Source organism: Lagenorhynchus albirostris, chromosome 2 (genome assembly GCF_949774975.1).
Source record: "Lagenorhynchus albirostris chromosome 2, mLagAlb1.1, whole genome shotgun sequence".
Taxonomy (NCBI): Eukaryota; Metazoa; Chordata; class Mammalia; order Artiodactyla; family Delphinidae; genus Lagenorhynchus; species Lagenorhynchus albirostris.
This window is the reverse complement of record NC_083096.1, coordinates 125842011-125866174: the sequence shown is the minus strand read 5'-3', so window position 1 is coordinate 125866174 and position 24164 is coordinate 125842011. Positions and strand designations below refer to the sequence as shown.

The 24164-nt window shown below is 32.4% G+C and overlaps 1 protein-coding gene across 2 annotated transcripts in view; it reads right to left on the bottom strand.

Annotated features, from left to right (window-relative positions):
* Positions 1 to 6532: 6532 nt before the first annotated feature.
* LRRC40 (leucine rich repeat containing 40) overlaps positions 6533 to 24164 on the bottom strand; it is a 56010-nt gene continuing 38378 nt past the window's right edge. For both annotated transcript variants that reach the window (XM_060139756.1, XM_060139757.1), the window contains exons 10-15: positions 18692 to 18800; positions 15942 to 16049; positions 13293 to 13403; positions 12651 to 12728; positions 10245 to 10430; positions 6533 to 7966 (exon numbers count right to left, since the gene is read on the bottom strand). In XM_060139756.1, coding sequence (XP_059995739.1) covers positions 7861 to 7966; positions 10245 to 10430; positions 12651 to 12728; positions 13293 to 13403; positions 15942 to 16049; positions 18692 to 18800 — 698 coding nt within the window. In that variant the 3' untranslated portion in view covers positions 6533 to 7860. The remainder of the gene's footprint in view (positions 7967 to 10244; positions 10431 to 12650; positions 12729 to 13292; positions 13404 to 15941; positions 16050 to 18691; positions 18801 to 24164) is intronic.

Below are 24164 nucleotides of genomic sequence, written 5' to 3'. Positions count from 1 at the left end.
AATGGACTGTGTAGCATGCTTGAATTTGAAAATGAGATCATGCTTCTTATATTCTTAATCAGAGGGATTCTGACCTACAGATATCACTTTGGGCATATTTCTTAAGATCAAGTTTGAAAGGTATTGAAAAAAGCCCAGTATCTACATATATATGTATGGTCAGTGGTCAGTTTGAGAGGCCTTTTTTTTTTTTTTTGCTCTGTTAAATTGAACTATCTGTTTATTTAGTCAACACCTCACCTTAATCCAGAAAGGACAGCTATCGAGTGTGATGCCTCCCCCTTTTAAGTTTTTTAATAAAAATTACATATATTTAAGGTGTACAACATGATTTGATATACAAATACATAGTGAAATGATAACTACAGTCGATCTATTTAACATCTCATCCCCTTACACAGTTACCATTTTGTGTGTGGTGAGAGCATCTGAAGTCTACTCTTTTAACAAATTTCCAGTATTCAATACAATATTGTTAACTATAGTCATCATGCATATTAGATCTCTAGACCTATTCATCATATGCCTTCCATGCAGAGATCATCATTCCACTCAGCTTTTTTGATTTCCAAATACTTGTGGTAGCTGAAAGCAATAAATGTCCTAATATTGGCAAGACTGGCTATTTGTGAACTATATGCTGAACTGTATGATAAACTAGAGAAAACTATGTAAAAGTTATGTCTGTAACTCTTTATGGTACATGATACAGCAGGGAATCACACAACCTCAAAAAAATTGAGAAGGGAAATCAATTGTTTAAAAAAATGAAGGAATCAAATTTAAATTCTCAATATATCATGAGATGTGTTATAACTGTTTCAAATTCTTGTCTGAAGAATGAAGGGATGTTGTAGAACTATTAAATATATTAGTGTCAGGTGGCCTCTTGGCCTGGTGGAGAGCTCAAGTTTGTCCAAAGTATGACCTACCAGTGAGAGAATTAGTATTAAAAAAAAATCACAGAAAAAGATAATGATTCTTTAGTTTAAGGCAGACCATTTAGTCTTCCTCCAAGCATCTGCTGCCTGATTTTAGAGATAAAAGAAATTAAAAGAAGCAGTCTCTTATTTATCATATGTCAAATTCAAAGGCATTACTGCTTGTGAAGACCCTATTATATTTTATTTGCCTATTTCAGAAAGAGATCTGCTGAACTGTCCTTAGTGCTTCATGTAGCTTTAAAGATTAGTCCTGCATCAGGTCATTCTAAAGGCTTCCTACCCTCAGAAACATAGATGTCTCAAATCCTGAAACTCACTGAAATATTGATATAAGAAGTTATTTTAGCATAAGCAAGAACACTGTACTCAAATTTCTGTTTATTATCAAGTTTGCCTCCAAACTCTGCAGGTAGTAGAAAATAAGGTGTTTTACTGCATTTCAGAACTCTGTATGCACTCTTGGAAAAACAGAAATGTAATGGGCTTCTAGCATTTCAAGAACTCATTGTTAAGACTGTCAAAGGATTCAGTAAGGAATTCTAACTAGAACAGCAAGTCACTAGTGAGAAAGAAAAAAAGCATCTCTAGTGAAATCTATGGCCAGTGGACTTTAAACCACACAAACAGCGTATTTTATTCAGGCCATTTGAAGTTAGACATACCCCAAAGACAACTATACAATAATGGCTCGTCTCCTACTTCCTGGGTGATGTTGCTTTTAGCTTTTAATTGTTAGGAGGGTGGGTCAGGTGAAGGGTTTCACTACTACTTGAAAACTAGCTCTCCAGGAAGGGTGAAATCAAGTCCTCTATAGTGTGACCTTCCCTCATCTCAGGGGAATTACATTTAAATATGGGCCAAAGGCTGGTCACAGGAAATGAGGCATTAATCATAGGATTTCAGAAAGTAGCCTTTTGGGAAGCTAGAGGACAGGACAGGTGTCTCCCTGGAGCCTCCAAAAAGTGCAATATGTAGGTCTGCTTTCTCAGATTAGGCTGAAACTCCAAGTCCTTGTTACAAATTGTCTTGGAATCCTCATCTGGTTTGATCAGTTTATTATCCACTCCAGAATAACAAAGGAGGGTACACAAGAGTACTTGTATCAGGTAAAGTGAAATAATTGTTTCCTAAATAAAACTAATTTAAATTCTAGGTTAATTAGCTGCCTTGTTGGGGGGAGGGGGGAGAGGGACCACAGATTTGAAAGCTGTCTTTTTGGGTTTTGTTTTTTAATATTTGGGAAGATTTTCAAGCAATAACATATTAGGTATGCTATACTCTTGTCAGGTAGTGTGTGTTGGCTTTGGAAAGGTGAGAATTGTTACAGCAGGCTGCTTTCATTTATCAAGCTAAGCATGGATATGCCTTTTGAAGGGCACCTTTGATCATATGGTTAATTTAACATTTGGGCTGAAGAGCTCAACATCACCAGAGATGGATCTGAATTTTACAGAGTCCCCCTTATCCAAACTACAGCACGCTTACTGCTTTCTTCCTGCATTCCCCAGATAGCCTCCAGGACCAGAGACCAGCACGTCATTTTGTCCATTTTCATTGGTCTGGCCACACAAGGAACATCCTGTTTAAATTTCAAGTGCTCAAATTGCCATGTTGAAACCAACTATCAATTTTCTCCACATTTAATTCTCAGCTTCTTGTCATTTTTTCATTTTTCTGCATTGGTTCCCATGGTAACAAGTCTGTTGGCAGAGAAAGTGTGACTCTGCTTTTAGCCTTCTGCACAATACAAAATCCTTCCAGTGACCCTCAGGCAAGTGTCATACAAAAAGGCAGCACGAGTACAGTTCCCTAGGTTAATGCCTCTAATCCCTTACACTACCACATGCACTTCCCACCCTATTCCCCAAACCAGGCCTGCTGACCCCAGAGAGGAAAGTCAGCATTCAAGGACACTGTCCAGAATCCCTTCACCTGTCCATACAAGTACTGAAAGGGCCAGGGCCCTATATCCAACTACAGAGGCAAGCAAGGATTGAACCTTTGGGTTCAGATGGCTTCCTGTTCTGTCAGTGACTTACCTGACATAAATGCATAATTAATGACAATGTCATCTGGGGGCAGATGGAGAAGCAACTTGCCCTCATTTTTCTATAAAATTTTCTCAGTATGCATCTGAGATGTATATAGCCCAGGAGATAAGTATGTCTTGAATTATCCTTAAATCAGTGTCTAGTGATAAGACAGTAGGGACACTTAAACAGATTTTTTTTCCTAATAAGTAAAGGGGTACGTGAGAGCGGGCCAGGGAGTCATCCCAGAAAACTGAGCTCCTGAAGAGGAAGAGATAAAGATTTAGTTAAGTGAAGAAGACATTGTACCTTGTGGCTGAATGTGAACCATGGAGCTTCAGTCGGCACAATTCCAGGATTTAAGTATGGAAATCTAAGGAAATGAAATAAAATGAAAGCTAAGGAAATGGGTGTGTAGGGAAAGGAGTTTTTAAGAGTGAATCATCTGCAGAAAGGGAGCCTGCAAATAAGAATGGCTTCATGCAGACTTTGGCCCAACTCTATCCACAAAATATTTTTCCAAGTAATGTTTATTACATATTTTCTTTTGAATTTTAGAATTCCTTTGTGGCTTGACATTAAGTTATATGCCTAGCAACCCCAAATCTCCTATGTCCTCAATATTTAGGAACTGTTCATCAGAAATTAAACAGTCCTCATATTTGAATGTGCTTTTAACTTTTTTCTTTTAGAAAAGTTAATGAATTCAGGGGAATGAAAATAGATGTTAGAAATTGAAATATAGGTATCTAAGCTATAGTTAAGAAAACTGTAAATGATTTCTTTTTTTGTTGGGTCTTAAAAAATATGTGATGCTTATGCACACTGAGTTGTAAAGTTAGCAGATTATATTGTATAAAGCTATTTTTGGCCCTTTAGAAATTATTTTCCTACATTAAGAAATGTTTTCTTATATTAAAAACTTTTTATTGTGACTCAGGTTTTATGTCTCTGTATAGACATACATAGGTGTTTTTCTTTGCACACTTGTTTTGCACATGTAAAGTAATGAGGTTAAATAATGCCCAGGTATGCAGGTCAACTGACCTTTATGATAGCTAGATTAGTGAAAGTATTTGATGAATGGGAAAAAAAAAAATCACATTATATTTCTTCATATCTTTCTCTCCCTAATCCCCTTCCCTTATTTAGTCAGGAGATCTTATGTAATTTTTTGAATAGTCCACAGGAAAACCAAGATGAAACTCTCAGGCAGATAGAACATAAAGCAGTTCCCATATTTGCTATGGTAATTTATTTTCAGAATGTACTGCTAAAATAAATGTTATTTTCAATACTTGCAGTCTTTCCACTCAGAGGACTCTTATTGGTCTTGAATGTGGAAAGGCATCTGTTCAGGGCAGAAAGGAATGTTTTATGTTAATTTTTACTCTAGAAAATTTGATTTTAGCTTTGATGACACCTAGTGTCAATGGAATGCAATAAATGTTTAATACTGCTTTATGGTGTTTAGGCATTTCCCTTTAACATCCTCAACTACATTTTCCTCCTCAAAAATGCAAGCCTTAGTATTCACGAGAAAGATAATTGATAGATAAACCAGATATTTTTGTGTCAAGAGCCAATCAAGTTTCTCTCTGTACTCAGTGTATAGAAGGGACTAAAGGAAGCTTAAGGACAATGACAGTCTTCATATGAAAGAGGAATTTTTTCCTAGTTGAAACATCAGAGGTAAAAATCTACTGAATTCTGTTTGTAAATTTCAAACACCGTCAAAAACAACCTTGCAAAAAGTTAAGGTTTGCAGGTACTGTATTTTCATTTTTCCCACCTTATAACCAGCCAAGGGCATGACCCCACCCAGCTGTATATAAGTAAACCATAAATATGAACTATGGCCTCTTTTGATTCAGAGAAGAAATATTAAATTAGCAACAGCAATTCTAAACAAAGATAGTGATTAAATTTTAATTGGTTTGTTAAGAATTAAAAAGAAACTAGATACTATGTTTTTAGGATTTTTAAGTATCCATGAAAATTCTCTCATTCCTAAACTATTTGATAATTGATTTCTTTTGACCTCAGTTATTTTGGGGCATAATCCTTTTATTACTGTATAATGAAGCTCTAATTCCACCTATTTATATTAATATTTTTCCATATGCTAAACACATGCACACACACACAAATTTTCCATTTTTCATTTGAGGTCATATAATTCAGTTAGTGAAATATTTCACTCTTCTGTAAGTTTAAAAAAAAGTCCTAAGCAGTGATGCAACATTGGGCCACTATTTCAGTAAAATGAAGACAGTCTCTAGACTCATATTCTTTTATGACATCTGACTTCTCTACCATATGTGCAGCTAAACAGTGACATCTTAAGGCCAAGTAACTAGAGCTCCTTTAGCCAGAGAAAGAACTTGAATTGGGATCTGTTTTCAAAGAAATTCCATTATATTATCAAGTAATTTTCAAGTTTACAATTTGCAATTGGTAGATCTTTGTAAGTGCTTCTTTATTTATGACTTCTTTTGCAGTCTTTGTGAACATTTTAATGTGCACTAGAGTAAACACTAACATTTTACAGACATACTGTATATTAATGCATGCATTTCACTGCATAGTTTATTGACACTACCCTTGTAAAGCTTTTATGGAAGAAACAACAAGCCACAGCGGTATAGCAAAAGAGGCTTAATCTTTATAAATTGGGGCCTTTTCTGTCTCTTTGCTAGCTTAGGTGGCTGTATACAAATTCGGGTGGGAGGGGGCTGGAAACACCTCTTACCATTTAAGGTTTTCTACGTGGGTGAACTCTAGCCAATTCAAAACAAATTGCTTACTTTAATAACAAATTTTACCATTTTATAAAAAGTTAAATCATGACATGTTTAATTGAAATGGCTGTATTGTAATTAATATTTTGAGATAATCGTGATTTTGAGCTCAAATTATATATAAAAATTGTCATTTTTGTATGTGTTAAAAAAGAAATTACTGTATCACAATTAACAGTACTTTTTAGTTGAATTACATATTGATGTAAATAAAAACTGAATGAAGACATATTTACTACTTTATTAACATAGATTGTGAATGTAGTTAATGGTTTTTTTGCAGTATGAGACCATGACAACCTTGAAAGCTGCTTCATTTTATGTGCAAAGAAGTCCTATGAATCTATATTTTAAATTTACTGAATCAGTGAAATTACTTTGTCAGTTAATTTGCAAATGCAAGCTGTATTCTCCAGTTTTATTTTACGTATTGACACTAATCAGTAAAGGTGTACAATGTGATTAGAATGCATTTTGAAGATGCTTTCTGTACAGATACAAAATACAGGGACTAAAATAATGCTGTGCAGTGTATAGCAGAGCCATTTTTCGGCTTTGGTGTACTCAACTTTTTCAGTATTTAAAAAAGTGTTTTGAATAACATAAAAGTCTCTTTATTGTATAAATAATAAAATGTCACCTTATTGTAAAATGTCTTTTGTTTAATACCGAAGCAGATTTCTTAGGCAGCCACAGAGTTGTTGTATGAAAAGGGCATGTTTCTTTTAAACCAAAAACATAAACATTGTAATCAATATTTGAAAAATGTAACTTTTTAATGAACACGTAGTATTTATCTTTATTAGCAATGATTTTTTTTCATAATATGAGCATGTCTCAATCATCCAAAAGCTATCTATCCATCCATCCACCTGTCTATCTATCTACCTACCTATGTACCTATCCATCCATCTATTTATATAAACTAATATACATTCTATTGATTAGTTACTTAATAGAATCACATAGTATGTTTTATAATGACTGACTAGCCTACTTACTTCTGATATTTTTGGTATAAATGTTTATATTTGATTTTTATCAAATATAACAAATTCCCTTTTAGAAAATTACCACATGACTACAAGCAAATTTAAAAATTAAGACCCTGGAAATAAAAAAAAGGCACAAGGATGGATTAGAACACATCAACAGAGTAATTATATATACAAATACCTGCTTAGTAAGTATTTAAACAAAATACATTTCAAGATTTCTATGTAGTATATGCTATTATTTTCTGTTGCTGTTATCCATAAAAATTAATAAAATTTCAGTACTTTTTTTTAAAAGAACAAAAGGTATTTTTTAAATGCTCACACTCTGAGGGAAAAATATGCAGATCCAGTTTCTTTAAATTTGTTGAATCTAGAAGTACTAGATTACTGTATCGAAACTTAACACTAAGACATCTTAAAAAAAAAACAAAACCCAGTCAAGTTTTAAATTCAGAATTGTGAGAGCAATTATAACAACACTTTTACTATTTTCTCCACCAATAACCATATCTTATGTAGCATTTCTGTGACATTAGAAACCCCGACAAAATGATTTCATGAAACATGTAAAAAAGGCTAGGAAAAAACATTTCAACTATATAAACAAAAACAAGCCAGTAAATATTAATTTGAAACTTATACTGACACCAACCACATCATAAAAGTCCTATTATGGATAATGAAAAGTCTTATTTTTTTAAATGCCAAAGAACAGTATTAAACAAAATTCAATTCAATTCTATATCCAATAAAAAGGTAGAAATTGGATGGTCATATTCAAGTCAATTGGTCATAACATACGTAACACAAACAGAAATGGGAAAAAAAAACCCCACCTCTACAACAATGCTTTGTCATTATAAAAATATTAAACTGTGATAAATAAAAATTCACTTCTGAAGAAACTGTCTGCTGTGTTATAAGGGAATGAAAGTGAGGATAAATCTTATGCAAAACATTCAGAGCAAATGTATGAACACTATATGTAGTTACACCATTATAAATGTACATGATACCTTAGAAATGTTAGTTATCAATCTAAGAACTCTAAGAATTAACATGACCAAGATTATGTAACAACTTCAACTTAAGTAGGAATTCGGTCTCTCAAATATTCCAGAATAGCAGCTGTTCCTTTCATTAATATGGCTGCTCGAGGAACGCGGAACGGATTTCCATCTAGTAGCAATGTCCTAAACAAAGGAGAGAAATTAAGAATTTAAAACATTTTCCATTAGGGAGCCTTTTCTTCTAATTTCATTTGCTATTCTATAAGTAAAATTTGTGTGTTTTTAAGAATTTGTCCCTTTTCAAATCTAAGCATTAAAACAATTGGAATTGTAACTACAATAATGACTGAAACAACATTAAATGAATACTTATTATGTGAAAGGTATTGTTCTAAGTAACTTACATTCACTGACTCTATTAATTATCTTAACAACCCTGTGATGTAGGCACCATTAATATTTCTATTTTATAGATAATGAAACACAAGTTCAGGAAGGTAAGAAAGGCTTGTCCAAGATCACACAGCTATTAAACAGAAGAGCTGCGATATGAACCATCATTTTACCCATCACCTTCTCAATCCTATAATGACCATATACTAAATGGGTGAATTATATTTATACAAGTGTTAGAATGAGCAAACTGACAAATACTCATACCAAAGACTATAACATAGTCGATATATCCTTTTCCACACTGGGAACATTAACATGTCTGCCTTAATACTCCTTCCCTTGACCAGACACAATATATAAAATCTATTTTAAATATTCTGAAATGAGGTTCAGTTTAAGATCTAAGTGCTGGTTGATTTGTTTCTTTATTTAATTAATGAAATATCTTAAATTATAAGATAGAGACTTTTATATTAATTTTCAATAACTTTAAGTGTTTATGTAAATAAAAGTCAAAGGATTCACAACATATTATACCATAGATCTAAATTATATCTTCAAATATTCCTGTACCTTGGGAATTATTTTAAAGAATGATTTTCTTAATTTATAGAAAAAAAGTTAATTACAGTCAATCTTCATTACTCAGACTCCAAATTTGCTTATTCACTAAAATTTACCCGTAACCCCCAAATCAATACATGTGGCATTTTGAAGGTCATTTTGGACGAGAAGCAAAAAATTTGAGTCACTTGACAGGCACATTCCCAACTGAGCTCAAACAAGGTGACACTCTGTCTTTTTTGTTTCAGCTCCCATACTGTAAACAAATGTTCCTTCCATGGTCTATTTAGTGCAACATTTTTTGTATTATTGTACCTTTTCTTGGTGATTTCACTGTTTAATATGGCCTGCAAGCGTAATGCTGAAGTGATGTCTAGTTTTTCTAAGCACAAGAAGGATGTCATGTATCTTACACAGAAGATACGTATGTTAGATAAGCTTCATTCAGGCATAAATCACAGTGCTGTTTGGCCATAGCTCAATATTAATGAATTAACAATATTAAATAAGGCATCTTAATACAGAAACACACATAACACAAGGTTATATGTTGACTGGCTGATGAAAACATGACCAGAGGCTTGAAAGAGCCTAACTCTGTTATTTCCCCTAGGGAGCAATGGTTTAAGTATTTACTAATTTGGTGTTCATGGAGACTTTATGGAATACAACTATTGCACATAACAATAATCAACTTACTTGTCTTCTATAATTCAGTATTGTGAGGTACCAGAGAAAGATACTAGTGCCACTCTAGTAAAGTAAAATATGCTAAACCATCATATGCAGTTTTCAATAATTAAATTTTTCTGACACATTCTGATAACTACTGGGCTTTCTGTTCATGTCTCAAATTCCCTTTATATTCACTTAACAAGCACTTATTAGGTGCTTACTATGGTCTAGGCACTGGGGTAACTCTTCCAAAGGAGGACAAAGAAATGGTATAAATGAGTCCAAATAAAGCAGGATGGGAAATCAGAGAAGGGACTAACTCTGCCTGGAATATCGGAAAGGTTTTCAAAGGTGATAATTAGGTTGATTACTGATAAAAGCAGGGTAAAGGCACTTGAGGCTGAGGTAACAGCAAACACAGAGTAAGAAAGACCATGCTGGCCTTGAAAAAATGGTAGAAGTCTGTAATCAGATATTGAAAAAACTTATATGCACAGCTAAGGAATTTATATTTCCTTGACATTTTTATGCAGTAGAGTTTCAGATTATATACATACATAGTGATGAGAAAAGTATCACTAGAAACAATCAATTGCTGTATTTACACATATACATACTGTATAAAAAAAACTAAAAAATATATTTGGTAACATTTGAAAAACAGAATTGGGATTCGGAGTTTTGTTACCTGTTATTTTTAATGGGACATTAAATTTTTTATTTTAATTTGCCTGCAAGAGTACCTCAAAAAACAAAAACAAAACGAAACAAAAAAATAACACTTCAACAAATCGAATGGAAAAACTTAGTAGAATGGTGCATTTACCTTAAGTTCACACAATTACCAAGCTCTGGTGGAATTTGTAGGAGGTCATTATTTTGAAGGTCCAATGTAATCAGATTTTCCATTGTCTTCATTTTCTGAGGGTCCACAGATCCAACCTGATTATTACTAATCAAAATTGTTTCAAGTGTGGGAATTCGATACAGAACTTCAGGTAGTATTTTGAACCTATAAGAATATGAAGAGAACACCTAAATATATTAGAATCAGAAGCAAAATCATTCCTTCAAATAGATGGTCCTAAGTTTGATACCATGAGATAAAGTTTTCTTAATGTAAGTTTTTAATATTTGGTATAAGTTCTGCATTTAAATTTTTCAGAAAAATTTTTAAAACTGGATTAATTCTGGAAACCTTGAAATATATGTTAAGTGGACACACTTGTAACAGTTTCTATTTAATGTATAAAATCAAACAAAAGTTTGGAGTAAATTCTCCTATGTTTTTCTTTTCTCATTCAGGAGACAAGGAAATCTTCCTGAAATGCTCTCAGTATAATGTCTCCATGTAGGTATTCTTCCTTAGTTCACTTTTACTTCTTATGAAAGAGAATCACTGCCAATATCTTAAGTAAAAGTTAGAGATTTATACTTTGCTTTGACTTAAGCTTCGAAACTGACTAGTTTTGTCATTTTTCAACAACCAAAAATACACTCATTTTGGTTTTTGAAAAAATGACAAAACTACTATAGGCTGCTGGCTTTCTCACCCAAAGCAGCCCTGAAGATGCCACAAGAGAGATGGGAAAGCTTATGGCTCTCAGAGCAATTCTCAGTAATTAACACAAAATCCCTGAGGATCTTTTGGGGGACAGAAGCTAGTTTGGTTTTAGTGTGAGGCAAACTGCTGCCTCAACTAGAAAAGACAAGGATGAGCTGAAAGAAAGCTTTATAGTTGGCCTTTTCACTTCCCCATACTGCCCTTCCTTTGCTGCCTTGATGTTTTAAAAAAAAAAAAAAAAGCAATAATGAACAGTAAACTCAAGGCACCTTTGAAATTAGAGGGACTGGAGAATCAATAACAAGGAGTACAGATGGACCAAACCACCCTAAATAGTATCTCCTCTTTTTCCCCCGCACAACCCATAAATAAGGTAATTAAAAAAGATGTAGCTCACCAGTTAACACAGAAGTTAGGGTTAGGTTTTGCCAGCTCCCCAAAAGACATTAATTAACAATGCAATTGATAGCTCAATAGAGAATCGATAGTTCAATTCAAAAATAAAAATTAGAAGAAATCTGAGAAGTGCATATATTTTTAAATAATGACAACAGTGGTATAACCTACACATGAGAAAACACAATAGAGTAGACGGAACAAAAACTTAAATAGGCAATATTTTAACGTCACTGTGCCTTAGATTCCTCATCTGTAAATGAGGAATAATAATAGTACTAAACTTATATACTTGAAGACCTTGGTATAGTATCTGTAATATATTAAATGATAGCTACTAATATTTATATAACTTTTACCAGAATTAACTTTCACCATAGGAAACAATATGACATAGTTGTTAAGAGCCCAACTTCTAGAGTCAAAACACCTGGGCTCAAACCCCAGCTCTATAATCTATGTGAACCTTAGGTGAGTTACTTAATTCCTAATCCTCGATTTCTAAATGGACATAATAACAGAACCTACCATGTAGGGCTTTTGTGAGGATTAAATGACGTAATACATGTAAAGTACTTGGTCTGGAGTCAGCAGATAATAAATATTAATAAATAAGCTCCCAATAAATACTAGCTATTCTTAATTATTAGTAGTATCTTCATAGCGTTTACAGAATAAAATCTAAATTTCACTGGGCATAAAAAGCTCTTAAGGGCTGGCTACTGCTTACACACCCAACTTCATTTGTGACTTCCACTCTTCTACTTTCCCACTTTATGGTCCGAGCCATATTGAACTTCTTGACGTGTCCCATCATTTTCTCACATCCTTGTGCCTTAGTATATGCTATTTGCTCTACATGGGATGCCATATCCCTGTGTGTCTGGCAAATGTCTATTTTCTAAGCCTCAGTTTCAGAGCTACCTCCTCTACCTTCAAGTAATCTCTGGAAACACTTATGCCTATGCACTGTGCTTCCACTACAGTGATTAGAATTATTTATTTGCATATTTGTCTTCCTACTAGCTTACAGGTTTCTTAAAATGGCTAAAAGAAACAAAAAATCTACTAGACATCAGTTGTGAAAATTCTAAAAAAGCAACATCACTTTTAATTCTAAGTAGAACTAAGTGAAAATAAACCTGGATATTTAAATAAAGAAAACATATAGGGCCTTTTTGTTTATTTGGTTCTTTTAGTTGTATTCTCTAGTAAGACCTACAAATTTTCCACAGAAAATTGTTTTTCAGATTTGTCTGTTCTGTTTCTTACCTATTAAAGGAAAGGTTGATTGTTTGTAGTCTTATCAATGATTCCATTTCTTCAGGCAAAGAATTTAAAAAATTATTCCTAAATTAGAGAGAAAAAAGATGATTTACAAAGTTTGAAAATCTGTACAACTTTAGTTTATAATTAAAATGTTGACCAGACAAAAATTTATGCAGCTCAGTTTGTCAATTCTTGATTTCATTAAGGCTGTGTCCTGAGAATTCTGAATCGGTCAGCTTCTTCAAGTATTTGATTAATGTGCCAAATCCTAATGGCAATGTGCAACCAACTGATACTGCAGTTAACTCTTTAATAATAGATTTAACAGGGTAAACCAGGTAAAGTCCAGGTTCGGGAAGATCCCACATGCCGCAGAGCAACTAAGCCCGTGGGTCACACTACTGAGCCTGCACTCTAGAGCTCACGAGTCACAACTATTGAAGCCCACGTGCCTGTCTCCACAACGAGAAGCCACCGCAATGAGAAGCCCACGCACCGTAACAAAGAGTAGCCCCCACTCGCCACAACTAGAGAAAGCCCACACACAGCAACGAAGACCCAATGCAGCCAAAAATAAATAAATAAAATAAATAAATAATAAATAAATATTTTTTTAAAAAGGGAAGCAACAGTATCAATAAATACCTGAGATCTATAAAGGTTAATTTTTGAAGCATACATAATTCCAAGGATATAAAGGAAAGCTTATTAAAACTGAGATTGACATCAGAAACCATTTCCTTCAGTTCCACAATCCTGAAACAAAAATAATTTTTAAATGTTAATACTATTTGAATTCACTGTCAGAACTTCAAAACTACAAGCAGACTATAGAGGAAAAAATCTTACATTATTTTTGCTAATTAAGATTTTCTGTAACTGTTACTTTTCTCATAAAAATTGCAATCAGTTTGGATGTGTAACTGATAAAAATAGGTTTTTAAAAATAGCCATAATATTATCTGTCCAAGAATTTCTATTTGACCTTAAATGTAGATTGAAGTTTAAGAAACCATTCAGTTTATATCTAAACCAATTATGGACAAAAAAAATTCAATCTAGGCAATGTTTATACTATAGCTGTGACTTGAATCCATAAAATAAACTGTCAGACATATATTCTGTAACATCGTAGTTATTGTTTTAGACTCCATAATATAAAATCATCTAAGTACCAGAAGTATCTGATACATCAAAATGCTTTTTAGATATGGCAACATTTTAAAAGTATAGTATCTCTTATCCAAATTATCATTTAATCATGATTGCAAGAAAACAGTAAGTTAATTCCTAGGTTTGCTAAGTGTTACTACTAAGCAACTTAAGCCAAATACTTAAAGAGGAAGAATTAAATACTTCTAAGTAAACCTGATCAAACTTAGTAGTTTGAAAGTATGATATTAATTTAAGAACAAGAGATGTTACATATGATTTGCCAAAAAACAAAAGTTAAACTGTAAATCATTTTTGTCTATCATATTAGCAAAGAAAAAAAAAAGAAAGAAAGAATATCAAATGCTGTGCTAAAGAAGATTAAAAGTGAAAGATACCATCATGAAAGATACCATGAGTCTGGATATGTAACTGATAAAACTTTTTTGGAAAGCTTTTGGACTTATGTATCAAGAGCCATACTCTGATTTAGTAATTCTTCTGAAAATTTGGTTTAGAGATACAATGTTTTGTTTTATTTACAATCAAGCTTATGGTATATAGATAAATTACATGTTTAAAGTATTGTTTACAACATGGGAAAATGTTTATGACAAATAAAGCAGTCAAGATACGAATTATATGTATAATTCTAAATGGGTAGCAGCTTGAAATAAAATATGCCAGGAAGTCAATAGAATAAATCAGTGATGAGACCATAAATTACTTGTCTCTTCATTTAGTCCAATATTTTATAAATAAGTATTATTTTTGCAATCAATTTTGTGACTTGTGAAAAAAAACATGACGAAATAACTGTGGTAACAGAATAGCATACTGTTTTGCATAAAAATAATCAGACTGTGGGATAATATGAGAAAGTAAGCAATAACATAATATCTTTTAACTCCTTCCATCTTCATCTCCAATCAGCTTGTTTGATCTAGGATCCCCAAGGCAAACTTGTCATATCTAAGAGCCAATCTAAATGCTCAACTATTCTATCAAATACCTTCTGAACACTTTAAATGAGAGAAAAAGAAGATGAACTAGATCTCCTTTCTCAGTAGAATCTCTTAAAGTTATCGTCTTTCAAGATCTACATTCCTCAAACTATTCTCTGTAAATAGAAAGCAAGTAATAGTTTCTCTGACTTTTTAAAAATTTTAAGCCACCTAAAAAAATTTTGGGCAGTCAGATGAAATTTCCCCAATACATCATCTTTTCTTTCTTTTTCTTTTTTTTTTAAGTACTTAAGTATTTATTAAGTGCTAGGCACTGGTTAAACGCTTTAAGTGGATATGTCATTTAATTTAACTCTTATAAATAGGTCTATTATTATCTCTACTTCACAACTGAGGAAACTAAGAGAAGCTAGTTAAACCTGCCCAAAGCCACAAAGCTCATAGATCTGGGATATAGATACAAGCAACTGACTCTATTGCCCAAATTCTTTATGATTACCCTATCCTGTCTCCCATAGTGCTGTTTTAATTGCAAGGCTATTTGTCAACTTTCTTTGGGTATATAGTTAATGGCAAGATAACAATCATTTTTAGAAGTTCAACACTATACTAAACTAATATTCTCTCAAAACCTAAAGATTGTGCTATAATTAACATCCAGAGAGATGTATTAAACAGTACAAAGTACAATGCAAATGATTTCTAATGTTTGTAAATGAAGAATCCTTTTCTAGGAGAAAAATGTTAACAGAGTTGTCAATTTTGCTTTTACTATCAGTGGAAAAATTCACTGGCTTGGCAATTCATTAACATAAAGCCCCAAATTCCTATTAATCTACATGAAATTGGCTTTAGATGATCTCTTAAAACTTTCCTCTGATATTTCACTATATAGGAAAAAAGTAATATTTTTAATAATTCTAATACCTAGTTTCCAAGTTTAAAATGTAAATGAAAAAGAAAGTTTTAACCTATCTCTCAGAACCAATGTTAAAAGTGTCTCAGGGAATACTTAAGTAAATTTTACCAAATCCCTCAAATATTAACAATGTAAGAAATTTTACATATACTTTTAAATTAAAAAACTATGAAAAATAATTATTCTTGCAACTAAGATGCAAGTACAACTGAGAATGATTCACAACTTAACAGAAATAGCATCACGAACAGTTCTTACCTTTTGGGAATTTCACATAGCTGATTCTTACTGAAGTTAACAGAAGTGATAATGTTACTTTTTACTGCATCAAACACTTCATCAGGAATCAAAGTTGTTTGTTTATCACTAAATGAAAAATGGTTTAAAATGCATCATTCTTAGCAATCTGGAAAGATATGATTATTGCTTTTCATTTTAAAGGCCTTTAAAGATTTCATAAGGAGATTTTTCAAGGTAGTTGATTATGAAGTTCTGTAAAAAATGCTAAAAAACCTGCCAACCCACAAAATGTTAACTGTTAGGAATTCAGACAACATATTGTGTCATAACGCTTTGTGCCACACCTTCTGTGTAGTCATATACTCAATGGGAATAAAAACAGATATCTTCAGAGCCTAAGATGTCCAAAAGTCATACAGTAAAGGAACAGTAAATAGATTCCTCTACCTCAGAGTAAAACTAAATGTATAATTTAAAGAACTGTTCTCACCCCTTTTCTTAAAAATCTCTAACACAGGTTAGCTCTCAACTTTCTTTGGGTATATAGTTAACTATAAGACAACAATCATTTTTAAAAGTTCAACACTGTACTAAACTAGTTTTCTCATAACCTAAACCAATTTCTCTCTCATTTAGCATGTGAAAAGGTACACAGGGTAGTGGCCTTGGATTAAACTATTCCTGGTTCTTCCATTAATAAAATAAGCTTTGTAATTTACCTTCCTTAAACCTCAGTTCTATGAAATTAGAATCTGAAGAATTAGTCATTGTTATTTATGTCAGATTTTTTGCAAATATAAACATAAATACATTTCCTTTTCATTAAAATTTTCAGTTATATTTTCACTAAAATATAAATTTAATCTTAAATGAAAGTATAGTAGAACTCTGACATTTGCAGATTTAACAATTTTGTTATAATTAGCTGTTATGCTTATGTTATTCTTTTACAATTTTTAATGCCTAACCTCATCCACTTAAAAGAATCTTCAATGGAGTGTCGAATGACTGTATGAGCAAGAAAACAATATTACATATAATGTGTGTTATGGGAGAACTGTATAAGAAAAGCATACAGTATACAGAAAGATAAAAGGTAAAAAAAAATGATAAAAAGCCTAGATTTCACTGTTATTATGCCTTCCACTTTTGCTTTCAGGACCCATTTTCTGCTGTGCAGATGGAGCACTTCTATCTTTTCCATCAGAAATGCTCAAGTCACGGGAAACTGATTTATTCAAATTAAACTTTGAAGATTTACGCTATGTTTAAAACTTTAGTTGAAGGCATTTATGCTTTAAGATTGGGAAATAATTTATATTTTAAATAGAATACTCCTGTCCAATTAAAGACTCCAAGGAAAACAAATTACAATAAATTTCAAATCAAAACAATTTAAGATGTATGGTCTTAAGCACTATCTTCATTATGCTTTTGTGACATCTGTACCTTTAAAGGATGGGAATGATTACACCCCACCAAAAAAAAGTTGTATCAATACTACTTTATAGATTTTTTAAATGATTAAAAGCAAGAGCATATGTGAAGTACCTAGTACAATGTCCAGCACAGAATAGAAACTCAATAAATCATATCCATGCAGGGTGGAGAGAATGGAACCCAGAGATAAAAGGAATTTTAAGCTAAGAAATTGCAAGGCAGGAATCAAGTCTGTCTGATCATTCAGTGTATTACAACACCTAGCATAGAATTTGATACATACCTAGTAGACTCCAAAAATACCTACTGAATAAATGGATATATTATGCGTAAGATAAGACATGCTAAATTGCTATGTTATGCTAAGGACACAACTACAAGTAGGGAAGAGTACTACCCTGTGTTACAGTGTCAAAGAAGGAAGGTGGTTTAGGGTAGTGATTTCTATGTGAATGGAACATAACAAATCTGAAACAGAGACTGAATCTTAACCACTCAGCAGGTGGTACCTACTGATACATTAAGGAAGAGAGGCCAGAAATTAATGCTGGCTGTGTGGGTAACTGAACAAACCCAGTCACTATCTAACTTGAGTCTGTATTCTTTTTTATTTTCATTACAATACCCAGACATGAGCTAATCACTGCAAGAGTTTTGACAGTATTGGTTTTTGTCATTGTTGCCTTAGATAGTACTGAAGAATACTTGACAACCACTTCCAATCTCTGCATAGGTATCTTCTTTCTCCAATTGAACACACACCCATAATATATAAAAATTATTAGACTTCTGCCTCAGTTTATATACCAACATTGTAATTATTTCAGGTTTATCATATGTGCTATCAGAGCACATTATTATGACATATTATTTGACTTGTATTCAAATATATAAACAGAGTACAACCTCTCACGCTTTGCCTGTTTGAGGTGTTCATTAAATAAATGATACTTATTTTTTAGTTACCAATATAGGAGCCCCTCCAATATAAAATTCTCTCTGGATGTTGGTAACTGAGTCAGAAAATTTTATTACCAATGAATACTGTCACTCTTATTTTTTATAATAATAAAATGTTCTTTATTATAAAAATTTTACTATTAACAACTGTTTATCTATTTCTTAAGCCTAATCAACACAAATCACCTAAGGAATGGGCATTTAAGTTCACTGTACTTTTAATATGCTTTTATCTCATCACTGTTTTTGCAATTGCTATTATTCTAAGTACTAATGCACTCTGATGAATTCTTCACCAATTTTTCTGAAGGATTATTTCTAAAAGTTTCCTATGTGTTTTGCAACATTTAAAAAAATGAATTACATACCTATAGTCTAATATTTTTAATGTGATGATGGTGTGTACATTGACTCTAGATTCACTTGGTAGTGTCATGGCAGTCTCAGTAACAGAATCACTTTGGCTAGGTCCATCATCTGGCAAAAGAAAAGTTATATAAAAACCAATATTTATACTGCAAAGTCATTTTTAAAATTCTTAAAAATATTTAAAAATAGTTTATATGATTTCTATTGATAGATATTACTGGTGAAAATATCTTTTCATATGCTTTATTTCCAATATCTCAAATCTAGATCTAGAATTTAATCTTTATTTAATAGAAATAAAGTTCAAAATATTTTAATAAATCCTACCATAAGAAAATTTAGGAGTAGGAAAGAATAAAGAATAACTACAATGTCTCAGAAGAAACAATGACAAGCAATCCTTCCTCTTAAGCAAGAATAATATGATATTACTTCTAATGAAGGAATTTGTTAACAAAGGAAAAGTATTATTTCCCAAAAATTTCTACCAAATAGGCATCTGCCTATCTTTTCAGTTTAGGATACTATGAAGCTGATTATCCCCAATCATTTAAAATCTGGCAATTTGCAGAGTCAAGTAAGCTTTTGGTACATTACTCACATTAAGATCTTTCTTAGCAAATTAAGACTTTATTTTAAATAGATATTTCCTAACATGCATACCTACTTACACATTTACATACAATCAACCCTTTCACTAATCTCCAGAGACTGTTTAATGTTTCACACTGTCATAATATGGCATAAAAAACAAAACAAACAAAAATCATACACATTTAAAAGAGAGAGCTTTGTGATTTTTTGGCAAAAGAGACTTCAGCAATCTAGACAGAAATAAAATAAGACTATTAATTTTCAGCGATGCAAAAACGATAAAACGGTCCTAGTATTCATATGTTAAGAGCAGAGGCTTGCCAAAAGAACATTAAAAAAAAAAAAAAATCAGTAGTATCCTTGATCTTGCTTCAACCCAGTAGGCATTTAGTGAACATTTGTTGAATAATACCAAGTGTATTTCTCTTGCATTAAGCTCATCAGTTATTCATTAATCAATAATTATTAAGTGATTATTTTCCACACAAATACATATCATATAAATATTTTATTTACAGAAGTAGCACAGAATAAATGACAGAATATCAAATAGAAATAAAAGACACCGAGAGAAATATTAATACCAAGTGAAATGCTTTGGTATTTAGAAGTTCCCTAGCGATTTGGTTATGTCACTTTAAAAAATATGTAATATATATTGCCAAATTACATCAGCAGAGAGACATATTAAACCAGCAACAAAACCCAGCATTATTTTTTAAATATACATGTATATTAGCATGATTACATATTGAAATAGAATATTCTCAACACTTTCCAAAGAGCTACTTTTAATAATCAGCATCAAGGAGACTGTAAAGAGAGAGGCTGATGTCTCTTGGGAGGGGACTACTGTGACAAATAGATTTATTTTTCATTGTATGTTCTTATATATTGCTTGAATTTTTTTTACCATATACATTTATTGACTTTTTGATTAAAAAAACTAAGATGGCGATATTCCATAAACTGATCTAGATTCAATGTAATCCCTATCAGAAACCCAGCTGACTTCTTTGTAGAAATTAACAAGCTGATTCTAAAATTTGTATGCGATTGCAAGAAACCCAGAATAGCCAAGACAAACCCAAGAAAGAAGAATAAAGTAGGACTTACACTTCCCAATTTCAGAACTTAGTACAAAGCAATGGTAATCAAGATAGTGTAGTACTGGCACAGGATAGACATACAGATCAATGGAATAAAATTGAGAGTCCAGAATAAATCCTACATTTATAGTTAAGTGATATTCAACAAAAAATGCCAAGACCATTCAGTGAGAAAAGAATTCTTTTCAACAAATGGTACACAGAAACTGGATAGTCACAAGCAAAAGAATGAAATTATACCCTTATCTCATACTATATATAAAAATTAACTCAAAGTGGATCAAAGACATGAATGTAAGAGCAAAAGTATAAAACTCATAGAAGGAAAAATAGGAGTAAATCTTCATAAAACAGGATTTTGCAAAGGACTTTTAGATATGAAACCAAACACATAAGCAAAAAAAGAAAGAAAATGATTCCATCAAAATTCAAAGAAAACTTGTTTCAAAGGACCCTATCAAGAAAATGAAAAGACAAACCCACAGAAGCCTAGAAAATATCTGCAAATCATATATCTGACAAGAGACTTATATCTAGACTACATAAAGAATTATTACATCTCAATAATAAAAATAATTAAAAATTGGGCAATGTATCTCAATTGGGCAATGTATTTCTCCAAAGATATACAAATGGCTAATAAGCACATGATGTTCAACATTATTATTCATCAGGGAAATGCAAATCATATCTACAATGAGATACCACTTCATACCCACTAGAATGGCTAGAATCAGAAAGTCAGAAAACAAGTGTTAGTGAGGATGTGGAAGAATCAGAACCTTAATACAATACTAATGAGAATGTAAACTGGTGTAGCTGCTTTGTGAAAAACAGTCTGGCAGTTCTCAAATGACTTAATATAAAATTACCATACGACCCAGCAATTCCACTCCTAGATATATATGCAAGAGAAATGAAAACACGTTCACACTGAAACTTGTAAATAAATGTTTATCACTGCATTATCCATAATAGCCAAAAGGTACTGCAATTCTTTTTGAGGTGATGAAAATGTTTAAAACTGACTATGGCAATGGTTGTACTTACCTGTTAATTTAGCAAAAAAACATGTAGTTGTACAATTCTAATGGAAGAATTGTATGGCATGTGAATTACATGACAATAAAGCTGCTTCTTATTTAAAAAAAAAAAAAAAGCTGTATTTTACAGCTCCCCTTACATGAGTGGCCGCAATATAAGTTCTGAGCAATGGCATATGAGAAGAAGTCATGTACAATACAACAGCTTAATATATATCCTAATATATTTAATTGACCTTGTACCTTATAATGCCATAAAACATACCTTTTTAAAGTATAGAAATCATACAATGTCTACTCTCAGAGGACAATGAAATTAAACTAGAAATCAACAGAAAGATAACTGGAAATTCTCAAAATATGTGATTATTAAACAACACATTTCTAAATAACACATAGCTCAAAAAAGAAATCTAAAGAGAAATTCTACAATATTTTTAATTACATAAAAATAAAACCACAACTTATTAAAATCTGTTGTATGCAGTGAAAGCAGTGTTTAGAGGGAAACTCACAGCATTCACTGCATATACTAGAAAAAAAGAAAGATCTAAAATCGCCAATCTAAGTTTCTACCTTAGGAAATTAGAAAAAGAAGAGATAATTAAATCCAAATTAAGAAGAAAAGAAATAAGAACTAGAGTAGAAATTGATGAAATTGAAAACAGGAGATCAATAGAGAAAAATCAATAAGACCAAAAGCTAGTTATTTGAAAAGATCAATAACATTAGTATGCCTCTATGCCAGGCTAACTAAGAAAAAAGGAGAGAGGACACAAATGACTAATATCAGAAATGAAAGAGAAGACATCACTGCAGGTTCCATGCACACAAAAAAGGATAATGAAAGAATACTAAGAACAATTCTATGTCCACAATTTTGATAACCTAGATGAAATGGGTGAATTCCTAGAAATACACAATCTTCCAAAACTCACACAAGAAAAACCAGACAATCTGAATAGGCCTATTACCTATTAAAGAAATCGAATCAATAATTAATAACCTTCCAAAACAGAAAGCACCAGGCCCAGACAGTATGACTGGTGAATTCTACCAAACATTTAAGGAAGAAATTATACCAATACTCTACAATCTTTTTCCAAGGAATGAAGCAGAGGGAATACTTCCTCATTCCATGAGGTCAGTACTACCCTAATACCAAAACCAGACAAAGAAATTGCAAGAAAATAAAACTAGAAAGGAAAATCTCTGATGAACATACATGTAAAAATCCTCAACAAAATACTTGCAAATCAAATCTAAAAAAAGTATAAAAAGAATTATACACCATAACCAACTGGGATTTAACCCAGGTATGCAAGGCTAGTTCAGCATTCAAAAAATCAACTAATGTAATCCTTCATATCAACAGGCTAAAAAACAAAAATTACATGGTCATATCAATAGATGTATAAAATGTGTTTGATAAAATCCAACAGGCATTTATAATAAAAACTCAGTAAAACAGAAACAAGAGAACTTTCTCAATTTAATAAAGACTATAACAGCCCTACAGCTGTCATAATTAATGTTGAGAAACTTGAAGCTTTTCCCCTAAGATCAGGTACAAGGCAAGGATGTTCCCTCTCTCCACTCACTCCTCTTCAGCACTGCACTGGAAGAAGTTCTTGCTAATGCAATAAGACAAGAAAAGAGATAAAAGGTACACAGATTGGGAAGGAGGACATAAAACTGTCTTTGTTCACAGATGGCACAATCATATTGTTAGAAAATCCAAAAATAACCTCCTGGAACTAATAAGTGATTATACTATAGTAAGGCTGCAGGATATTAGGTTAATGTATAAAAGTAAATTGTTTTCCTCTATATCAACAATAAACAAGTAGAGTTTGAAATTAAAAACACAGTACCATTTACATTAGCATCCAAAACTGAAATACTCAGGTATAAATCTAATAAATGTGAATAAGAACTCTATGAGGAAAACTACAAAACTTTGATGAATGAAATCAGAGAAGATCTAAATAAATGGAGAGATATCCCATATTCATGGATAGAAAGATCCAATACTGTCAAGATGTCATTTCTTCCCTATTTGATCTATATATTCAATGTAATTCCAATCAAAAACCCAGCAAGTTATTTTGTCAGTATCAACAAATTGATTCTAAGGTTTATATGGAGAGGCAAAAGAGCCAGAATAGGAAACATAGTATTGAAAGAGAAGAACAAAATTGGAAGACTGATGCTATCCAACTTAAAGACAGTAATCAAGACAGTGTGATACGGTAAAAGAACAAAGAGATCAATGAACAGAATAGACAATCCATAAAGAGACCGCCATAAATGTAGTCAGCTGATCTTTGACAAAGGAGCAAAGGTAATACAATGGAATATACAAAGGCAAAGATAGTCTTTTTCACAATGATGCTGAAACAATGGGACATCCATATGCAAAATAGCAGCTTTGGGTTTCCCTGGTGGCGCAGTGGTTGAGAGTCCACCTGCCAATTCAGGGCACACGGGTTCGTGCCCTGGTTAGGGAAGATCCCACATGCCGAGGAGCGGCTGGGCCCGTGAGCCATGGCCGCTGAGCCTGTGCATCCGGAGCCTGTGCTCCGCAACGGGAGAGGCCACAACAGTGAGAGGCCCGCGTACTGCAAAAAAACCCCACAAAACCCAAAAAACAATAGCAGCTTTATTCATAGCTGTCAAAACTTCGAAGCAACCGTGACGTCTTGCAGTAGGTGGGTGAGTAGATA